This window comes from Sinohyriopsis cumingii, unplaced genomic scaffold, assembly GCF_028554795.1.
Source record: "Sinohyriopsis cumingii isolate HCF-2022 unplaced genomic scaffold, ASM2855479v2 utg000452l, whole genome shotgun sequence".
NCBI lineage: Eukaryota > Metazoa > Mollusca > Bivalvia > Unionida > Unionidae > Sinohyriopsis > Sinohyriopsis cumingii.
The window spans coordinates 736,639-748,408 of NW_028315901.1; the positions used below are offsets into that span (position 1 = coordinate 736,639).

The 11,770-nt window shown below is 35.0% G+C and overlaps 1 protein-coding gene across 1 annotated transcript in view; it reads left to right on the forward strand.

Moving 5' to 3' along the window:
• The window catches only part of LOC149774006 (E3 ubiquitin-protein ligase TRIM45-like), a 142,908-nt gene extending 133,370 nt beyond the window's left edge, over positions 1 to 9,538 (forward strand). The window contains exon 16 of the mRNA XM_089945887.1: positions 9,047 to 9,538. Coding sequence (XP_089802013.1) covers positions 9,047 to 9,085 — 39 coding nt within the window. The 3' untranslated portion in view covers positions 9,086 to 9,538. The remainder of the gene's footprint in view (positions 1 to 9,046) is intronic.
• Positions 9,539 to 11,770: the final 2,232 nt, after the last annotated feature.

Consider the following 11,770-nt stretch of genomic DNA (forward strand, 5'->3'; position numbering starts at 1 on the left):
TCGCCGAGAATCGGCTTAGAAACGCTATTTATTTTTAATTTTCCGGGTATATACTCGTATTTAATCGCGTCGCTGGGCTTCATGTTGATTACTCGGGTAATCTCGTTATTTAACGCTGCAATTACACCTGGCAACCTTTTAACCCATTCACGAGATCGTTTTTCTTGGATAAATTCCTTCGCGTATTGATATCCAAATAACCGTTCAGCGAGAGTCCGATTGAATCGTTCAACAATTGCCTGATCACGATGTAACGCAGTATGACCTCGTCGTATCGCGACGCTATGATGTTTTAGCGTTGATAAAACAGCGCCGCGAAATTCACTACCAGGATCAACTTGTAATAGATTTGGCCAGCGCAGAGGGCCTCTTCGATAAATTCTTTCAAACGCAGCGGCTACTTCAGTTGCCGACTTTGTTTTTAACGGCTCCGCTTGTTTGTATCGACTCGCAACATCAACTACGGTTAGCGCGTATTTGTAACCGTTGTCATGCGGCAAAAATAGTATATCAGCCTGATGAACTTCATTAGGTACGCTGACATCAAAGCGCGAGAAGTTGATTTGTTTAGGCGGTGGTAGATAGATTTGCCATATAGCCTGTTTGGATAACCAATTAGCCGCAGTGGTCTTTGTTACCTTTGCAGCGCTTGCAAGCTTACCAATTGCGGCCTTCCCCTTCCAGTATCCTCTCGGAGAATAATAGATGGATTCCATGTTGTTATTATAAACGCTATCGTTTTCAATTACCAGCGCCAGAAGCTCCGCTTCCAATCATTAATTTACCTTTCATAGCCGATTTTACCAACCATGAGGCCAATTTTTCTTTGACGGATTTATCAGGAATGGTATTTAACGCGTGAATTAATTTTACGTCCGCGATATGACGCTGTTGAAGATCGCTACTTTTGTAAGCAACATCATGAGCATGACACGCCTTATCGATAGCGTTTATTGGATACTCACCGGGTTTGGGCTGATTTTGATCATCGAGTCTGATATCTAATCGTGTTCCGGGGCCACAGTAGCTATATCCTGGGAGGTGTTTTTCTCCTGGATACTTTGCCCACGGGGTTCCGGGGAGTTTTGCCAATTTGGCTGCGATGTCACCTCCTCGCTTTTTTTTAAAACATCCCCGGGTTTAATAGAAATAAATCTAAATTTCTTTGTACCGCATTGTACGCACTTACCAGTAAGCGCCGATCTGTTATTTCTTGTTGTAGCGGTTGTCATATCATTTGTGCCAGTACGCACTCTGCACTTCACACAATATAGATCCATAATTTATGTATAGAGATATGAATATAATTGATTTTTCGGCGACTAAAACAAGAGAACCAGTTAAGCATGTTGCAGCGTTACCAAACTCGATCCGGATGATTATCATCGGACCATCTGGATCCGGCAAGACGCAATTGTTACTCAATTTAATAATGAGATGGATGAAGTGGGATAAGTTGTATTTGGTTGCTCCTAGCGTAGATGATCAACGATGCTACGAGGTGTTGAAAGATTTCAACGAGAATGCATCAGCGATCGCTAAAAAAAATGTTACTGAGTTTATTACGGATATCAATGATGCACCGGGTATTGATGATATTGATGGCGACGTTAACAATCTAGTCGTGTACGATGATGTTATGTTAGACAATCAAAAAAACCCAGCTAGGATATTTTCCAGAGGCAGGCATAAAAACACTGACGTGATATATGTCACTCAACGATACACTCAGATTCCAAAAGTAATTAGAGACAACTGTAATATTCTTGCTGTGTTCAACGGCGTTGATACACACACGCTACGAAATATTTGGCAGACATGGTGCGGCGGTGACATGGACTTTAATGTTTTTCGAAACTTTTTTAGTCATGCTCAGTCGACCCCACATGGATTTGTAACGATAAATTTACATGATCCTCGGACACGATATCGTATCGGACTTGACCAAATATTCGGTTAGTTGTAAATAATTTTCATTGTAAATAACCACTTAGCAGCAGAGGGGGCAATGACATCGACGCGGTCGTCGACGTGCTTACCGGACGCTGACGACGCTGGGGATCGACGCGCAGAAGGTGTTAATTAAACCAAATGACGTTTGGACGATCCCCCAACGACGTCGTCGTTTTTTTTTTTACCAGGCGCTGACGACACTAGATCGTTGAGTGCAGAAGTAATAATTAAGCAAAATAACGATTGGACAAAATGTCCGATTCGCCCCCCCTGCTGCTACCAGTGGGTGTTAGATCCGCACACTTAGGCTCATCGCCTGATGCTTGTAGCCATGTTTTTCTCAAGTAAAAGACGTAAATATTATGGTCGTTGATAAAATTAACTATTTATATGCGCTTTTCAGGTGGTCATACTGACTGGGCAGAGCATAATGCAATACGTTGAGGTATATATTGGTTAGCTGACACAAATGTTGACGAATTCATACGGATTTGAATTAGGTTATCTAAATTAACCGTCGAATTTTTTTATTAAATTTTTGAACCAAAATAAGGGAGAGAACTGGAACTCTTATTCCTGTAATACGCCTGCCAGCTTTAAAACAACGTCTCTTTTTCGTTTCTGTTTACAATTAGGTAATGAGGAATTTAGTCCCAATTCGTTAGTCTAGAGCACAATGTAGTATGGAGAGCGATATTCCTGTCAACATAATGATCCCTCTGTTCTTGTTTCTGATAAACAATATTTTCGAAAGAATAAAAACATGGTTTTACCTCCATTTTGAAATTTCCATACCAAAATCTATCTTTTTAATCCGTATCAGAGGTCGTGTTCTAAAATAATGTCTTGATCTACGTCGCATGCACTAACTCAGAACATGTAGCCTTGATACTCATGCAATGATATAAAACACATGTCTTACCCTATAAACTTCGTTTTCTGTCTAAACACGGGCTATAATTCATGATCCTGGGTTTTCAAAACTAGCTAGAATAAGAGAGGAAAATCAGGTTCGAAAGTGTACTTGTGATAGCAGAAATGTCATCAAGGATTTTGCTGAAAATGCATCTTTGGAAGGAATTGATCAAGTTCCGATAGCATATACATGGATGCTCGTGGTTTTCACTGGCTGAGATGGTACTCAGTGTTGAAATCTAATCGATTAAGTTGAGGTTCCAGAAGATAATTTGCAGTGATCGCATGATCCACTCTTTGTAGGTAAAGAGCTCTAATGAAGTCTCATATTTACATGTATATAGTGTGTCCAAATTGTAAAGAACGATAGACACACTGTATTCACACTGATGAACAATACATTTTCAGACTATATCACTTTGTGCACCGTAGTTTCTCAAGCTTTCACTTAATATTGGATATGATCATATTTATTAATATACTTTACATTTACAGCTTTATCGACTAATGTTAAGTGGATGAATATTAACTTTGAACATATGGCGAATAACAAAGCTTTCATATCGTAAATTCTCATTGAAGTTTATAGTAAACTATCATGGAGTTGGTACCATGGTGGAAGTTCCTCGTACACTAATGAAGAGCCGTCAAAATGAAACAAATATATGTTATAGCACCAAGAGTATGAAGAGCTTTTCATAATTAAATTCATTACAGGTCAAACTGGTATGTAATGGGGATATGCAATGACTACAGATTTGATAAAGTGTGAATATTATATACTGTATCATTTCAATACAGATTGAATAAGTATGGAGTTGAAATATTGTATTGTATCTACGTGTGACATAAATAAACAAAGCCAATGCATTACCTTTCCCCGATCCAACCACTCTTTCAACGTTCATATGTTTGGTTTAATATTGGTGACCGCATGCCGGAGCCAGATATTTCAGAGTTATAACCAGTGAACTTCTAACAATTGTAATGCACAGTCTCAAAAGCCTCATCAGTACTGTTAGCTCACAGTCTCTTCGAATTGTGGAAAAGACAATATGACTACAGGAGTTAGCACACGTTTAACCCAAGTGTATATATATATATATATATATATATATATATATATATATATATATATATATATATATATATATATATATATATATATATATATATATATAATTTTCATTACATTTTACCTTTTGGACAAATCCTTTTCCTCACATGCGTAACATTCCTTGACCATACGAATAGCAAACTTCCAAACAATAGAAGTTTCACTTCATAAGCACGTTTTCTTGTTTCCTGTCACTACCGTGTCTTTAAATTCTCTTTGAAGACCAAATTATGGGTACCTATCCAAGCGTTAGCGAAATGATGTTCTTGTGCAGCAATTTGACAGGTACTTGTGAAGGATATTTACCTGAGAAATGGGTACTGCTCTTTACCGCATGTGTTTTACCACTGTGTTTTCAGACAAAGTCTATCTGACCCTTTAATGTTGTTTAACCTTACCACATTTAAATCATCGTTGTGGACAAGTAAACGTGATACTTACTGTGTTAAACCTTCCTAGCTCTAATTATACATATATACATGTTTTGAAAGACATGCTGCGTGTTTTGAAAGACATGCTGCATCGCTGGAATCGTTTAATTATTTTACATAGAACATACAGAACAATTGAATATTAAACCTTGAATAAATATATTATGTCACTATATACTGAATATACTGAATATTATGAGTGTGTTTGTGTTATAAAGTGTTAGGTGGCTCACAGTGCGTTCCTTTTCTCTGCAGAGGCTAACACTATTGTCAACACCGTGTATTGTTACATAACATAAGTGTGTGGGATCCTGTTTGGGGTTTTCCAGATGTTCGTAGACAAAAATATCTTGTCAAATATGATATTGATGATACTATTCAGTTGGTTAGACTAGATCAAATATGAATATAAGTGTGTGTGTGTGTGCGTTATAAATATATATATATATATATATATATATATATATATATATATATATATATATATGGATATAGATAGATAGATAGATAGATAAATGAAGTATTTTTGCATTCAAAGACTTATGTTTTACTCTTCTGGAATCATATATACAAGAATTCCTTGCGGAAGCTATCTAATTCGATTGTGAATGCTGTTAGTCATTTTATCTATAAGCATGACAATTAAATAACGTGGTGTATGTAGATAATTATTTCGTAATTTGTGACGTAATTATGATCAGTGTCATTTGTATACTTCGATACAAATCGGAAATATTTGCAATGAGCAGGTACATTTTAATCATATTGAAATAGGTTTTCTGGAAAGTACACGACAACGATAAGTGGCTGAACGCATGTACCTTTTTATATTTGTTTCCTGCATCCACAGTTATCTTGAATTGAACAACACATTTCCTACCTTCAAAGTAGATATTTGTTATGCAAAGGCAATCAAATCGCTGCTGGTTGCATTTGTTCCTGGAAAAAAACAATCTGCATATTAATTTAGTGCATGAGTACTATACGCTTTTTCATTTGATTTAAACACTGAACCAACTTTAAAATTGTTCATATTGCAATAGATAGTCCGTTTACATGTGTTATTTTAGTATATTCTGGTAGTTATGTATAAACTAATTGTCACAGCTGCAGACGTTGAGCTAGTTTTATACCATGGTCAACAACTTGTTGCTGATATATATATATATATATATATATATATATATATATATATATATATATATATGCACACATACATATACATATATTTATAGAGAGAGAGAGAAATGGAGAGAGAGAATGAGAGCACTGCGACCGGTTACTATGGAGAGGATCCCATTTCCAAGAGCGTGTCAGTTCACTGACCCACATCGTTGTTCCGGGCTGTGCCTACTGTTTTAATGGAACTCATCTGGTGCACAATCAAAAGTTAATATTGCATGACCTGTTTAGCAAACGTGGTGACTCAATGTATGAGGCTATGACCAGTTAACCGGATGGATTACATGGCAGGCTAAGGGGTCCTACCGGTATAGCCACAACACCCTATTTCCACTGGAAGACTCCAGGTCCATCAAACAATCTTCAAGGACTAGAAGCTGGTATCTGGCCATTTTTGTCTCTGTTATACCTTCCCATGTCATTCTCAGTTCCAAAAATGTCACTTGTTAGGCACCTCTAGACCACGTTATAATGTCACGCCTGAAGTCGGTGTTACATATGCCTCATTGGTTTAAGATAGATTGATGCATGCAAAAAGAGAATTATGAGATACACGCCTTACCGTCATACTGTAGATCAGTGCATTTAATCCCAATTCAGTCATGGAATATATATTATTTATCCCAATACAGATTAGAGAACGGGAAGTACATTGTTAAATCCTCCAATATACCTTTAATATTGCATAAGTTTCTTCTTCCATTACTGAACGATATATATTAGGAGACAGTGGTCAACAAACGATGGAGAGACATAATTCAGAAAGTTACAAGACAATAGCGCATTAAGATATTTTAATTAGTTGCAAAGTCTGTCTTACGTAGGCCCGTTGGCTGTGTGTAGATCTGACAGTTTCTTTATAAATATATTAAGGAGATGCAAATCCTCTTAGACTAGTGAGAGTTCCTCCTGAAAACGTTCCCGTTAGAGGCTAAAATTGCAATTTAATGACAAATACAAAAACAATTATATTTGAAATAAAGTGTTTTCTGCATTTATGTTTACCTCATTTATTTTATCTTTTCATGTAAATCTATGGTTTAGAGAAATAATTTTTAAAGAGCTACAATATAACATATGCTTCTATTTCATAATTGACGTTGAGAGTAATAATACAGGATTTTGTTCTAGGTTAATATTGATGTAAAACGTAAACGAATGTTTGTGTGTATGTAATCTGTTATGAATGTATAAATGGAAAAAAAATCTTCTGTTCAAACAAATATATATTCCTGGTACAATTCGAGTTGAGTTCAATCTCTCACTATGTCCTATATTTTTTGCAAGTGGGGCATGTGGTGAAATCAAGACCCACGATGTTCTAAATGTCATGCCACAGTACATTTTGTTTATACTAAAGTGTTATACTTTAATCTCGTCAATAGGTAAACCAAGTTATTGATGATATTTAATAGTCCTAATAAATATATAATTATGTCATTCCTAAGAGTGGTTGGTGATATTAATTGTGAAAATTAATGGATCTAATTACTGATCTGACCACCTACTGAGTTGATGTAAGTCCTCTTTTAAGGCGTCCGCTGCTAGGATCGTTTAATCGCTATTCATTAATAATGACGTGTCGGCTGCAAACAATTTCCATCAAAATGCATTTAAATGACAATATTGTTTAATATGGTACAAGTACAAGTAGTCCAAACATATATTGTTGGGGCACATTTCTCTTGATATATTGATATTCAATACTGTTTATGTCTTACTATGCTTTTTTGATGACTGAACTAACGATATATAACCTTATACTTAAGTGAGAACTTCGTTCATGCTACCAAATTATAAAAATAGCGTAGACTTATTCAGTGTAAAGATGTACCGATTAAAATCAGCTTCAACGCTTTAATCTTGGAAACCAACACAGTACAAGAATTTGTTATATCCAAATTTGTCTTACCATTATAGACACATTGTCTAATAGCATCTCGATTATGTATTTTGATTTCGGTCATTGTCATGCAGTAGCTTGATTTATTACATTTTACGGAACATTCTCCTGTTAGATTGCGTCTCAATAATGATACAACATATGAAACTTGTTGTCGTTATATTACATTTTAATAATGATACAACATTAGCTGCATTTTTAATTTCCTTTCCGCTGATAAGTGTTTACATTAACGATGAACATACATCATTATGTTACGTAAGTACATGTAGCTGACCATTACATTGGTTCTACGTAAATTGGCACAAATAAGTGAAGTGTGTTTGTGAAGGATAAGGCGACATTTGTCAGGAAAATATTATTTTTGTAAGAGTTCAGTGTGAACCAGCTTTATAGTTGAACGTAACTATATTGCATTACAAATAAGTTCGACAACACGTTCCGCACGTGTTAATCTAGTAATGTGAGTAATGGGTGACTACATTAGTACAATAATCGTTGTATCAGATTATTACAAATGAGGATACAATTACTACTTGGCAACCCGCCGTATGCAACAATATATTTTATTATGCTTAAGTATGTTATCAATTTGATAAAGTCTCGCCTACATTTCAGTGCTGATTATTATAAAAGGTAATATTTGTTTGAAACAAACTTTAAATACATAAATACTAATGAATAAAACTAAAATCGATTAATGTATATATCATTGTCACTGTATGATAAGATAGGCGTACCTGCACGTAAAAATCAAATATATATCTAAAAAGTTACATACTGATAAAGATATGTTCGCTTCAGAATATCAGCAGAGCAAGCCGTTGATCAAAGCCAAAACGATTCATATGTGTTCCATTTCTTGTTTCTCCCTGAGGTATAAAACGTCAATTTCCGCGTGATATTACAATATTTCACGATGCTGGCTGTGCATTACCTTATTAGGGAGTATTTCATTTCATTATCATATATAACTCGACTTCTTTCTGTATATATATATAGATGGACTCAGTTCAAGTAATAGACAAGAGTGATATGTAACGAGTTTTCTACAATTCAACAAATATTGCATGCCCTTTGAATACAAATGTAAGGAATGAACTTTCTTTATTGCGAATTAAGTCCGAAATAATCATGCAGTTAGGGATAACAGTCTTAACAAGTCTTCTTAAGATCAAATTTGTGTTAGATGTTAGTTCCTTAGTGGAAATGCAAGTTAATTCCAGTGCTGGAAGAGCTGATGCCCATATGGTTGGTCGTGCAGTGATGATGTGCAAACGTTATTGTAAATGACAAACATAGCGCATAGGTTATCGGATCAAACCTTTAGGTGCTCCCGAGAAATGTATTGTCTAATAGCATTACGATATGATGTATTTTGATTTCGGTCGGTGTGATGCAGGAGCTTGTGTTCTTACATCATATGGAACATGGACTTGTTATAGTGCGTCCGAAGAATGCTACAACATATGAAATTTGATGTTGTTATATTACATTTGAATAATGATACAACATTAACTGCATTTTTTTCTTCTTTCTTTTCAGTGGGTAAGTGTCTACTTTAACGATGAACATACATCGTGATGTCACGTAAGTACATGCAGCTGACCATTACATGGATTTTTCTTATATTGGAAAAAAATATGAAGTTTGTTTGTGAAGCTTCAGGTGATGTTTGTCTGGAAAATATTATTTATGTATGGCTTCAGTGTGACCCAGCTTTATAGCTGTACATAACTGTATATCATTACGAATTCGGCAAAATGTTCGGCACGTTTTAATCTGGTAGTGTGGACAAGGAGTGACAACATTAGTACCACAATCGTTGTATCCGAATATGTCAAATAAGGATAAACTTAATGTATGGCAACCCGTCGTACGCAACGCTATAGCCAACCAGTCGTATGCAACAATATATTTTAAAATGCATTAGTATGTGTTTACTTTTATAAAGTCCCGCCAACATTTCAGTGCTGATTGGTAAAACGGCAATCATTGTTTGAAACTTAAACTTTTGAATACACTAATAATGGATGAAATTATAATCGAGTAATATATACATCCTTGTCGTTGTATGATAAGATAGCTTTACCAGCACGTAAACATCAAATAGACATCGGAAAATTTACAAATTGATAATATCAAAATATGAAGCCTTTAAACGAAGCCAAGCTGCTTTATATATGTTTGTTACTTCTTGTTTTTCTCTGAGGTATAATGCGTTAACTTCCGCATGATATTACATTAGTGCATGATTGTGGTTTAGAATTACATTATTAGGTAGTATATATATATATATATATATATATATATATATATATATATATATATATATATATATATATATATATATATATATATATATATATATATATATATATATATATATATAATTATGCACGAAACGTCTACAAAAACCAGCAGTTAAAATGATAGAATCTGAATATATCTCTATTTTTTCGAAAAGTAATTAAGGAAGAGTCTTTGTTAATTGTCAAACAAGCACGTTAAGGAGACCATGTGGCGTACGGATTGGAAGACATAAAGGGAAATAATGGTGAGGATAGCAATTTATACAATGCAAGAAATTATTATAGCTATTAACAATTACACACACGCACACAGATATATATATATATATATATATATATATATATATATATATATATATATATATATATATATATATATACATTAGTTTGCGTTATTTTGATCTCTCTTGATCCAAAGTAAAGCCTTCTCGTGTCTTAACCTATGACAAATGTAGGGTTGGTACACTGATCAACTTTTCCTTAAAAGTGTTTTAACAAGTGTAACACAAAGAAAGCAATGGATATAAAAGCATGACATTATCGGATATATTTTACATCCCGCGAGCGCATTGATTTGTGTCAGTACAGTAAAGGCGACTCATGTTATTGCTTTAACATGGTTGGACAAACAAGCGCTTGGCAAATTTATTTACTAGTACCAAAGTAAATGTCACTTGGGTGGGTCGATGTGTAAATATATAATGGGTTTAATCAGACTGATTTATTGTTTCTTCCACACGATTTGGATCAAGTATGTCTTAACGATTGTTGACATTAAAATATTTTGCAAGTGTTACAGATCCACTCGATTGAATTTATGTACGTTCGCCACTCATATGGCCACAAGTGTTGCAAGTACTATCGGTAAAGAATGTATCTGATGTTGTACTGCGTTACAAACCATCCATCGTGTACGAGCTCGTGTTCGACATATCAACATTCATCGCGACCATCATATTGCGGAAATATTTAGTCGAACACTCGCGGAATAATTTTTGTCATCTATCAGTGCAGTAGTTAGTAGTGAGGCAATAAAGGCATAACGATTAGAATACCCATTTATTGCTAGTAATATCAGGTTTCAACAATTATGTTACACTCACGAATGGAGTAAAACCAGTCAAGTCGATTCGAAACAAGACAATCTCGAGACTATACCTCCAATAAGAAATTGATTTCAACGCCAGTTCCGTTACAACCACTCGAATATAAGTTTTCGCGTTATCTGTAAGCACCTGGAGAACTGTCGTGCAACTTCCCCAGTCTGGTCCGTCGACGAATTTGCTATCTCTAAACAGATTGTTACTCCAAGACAACAAACACATTATAGTTTGGGATCATCGTTGCGATGTTGAATCAGATCTCTTAGCCGAGCATTTGACTTCGATGTAATTTAAGAAGTTCCAGAAAAAAATGGAATTTCCACCGAGAACTATGTTAACACTTTGATGTACCATTATACCTATCATTTAAAATAGCATGATGACAAAACGCATGTGATATGTCTGAACTCTTATCATATTTCCCATGTGTGTGAATTAGCGTTGGTCTCGAAGACAGCCTACATACATATCGTGTTTGATATCCTTCTGCACAATAGCTGCCCTATGAATATTTTTGGGTCCTTGAAAAATACATTTATTTTTGGCAGCAGTTTCACATTTTCTTCAATTCGATACTGTGATCATACTTTGTATTGGTGATACTAAAGAACAGATAATCTTTCAGATAATACTTTGCATTAAATACATTGAACATAGTTATGTCATGTTCTCGTACAACTGTTTGTTGTTGATGTGCGTTAGCGTTTCATTGTTCCATATTAAAACTAGTTCATGAGTAGCTTCGCTTCGTACAGGGCAGACGAGCCAGCATATACTGATTTTATCAGCTTCAAATTTTTTAAAATTTTAAGTTTTTGCTGAGAACGACAACACATCCTCCATCATCATAAATC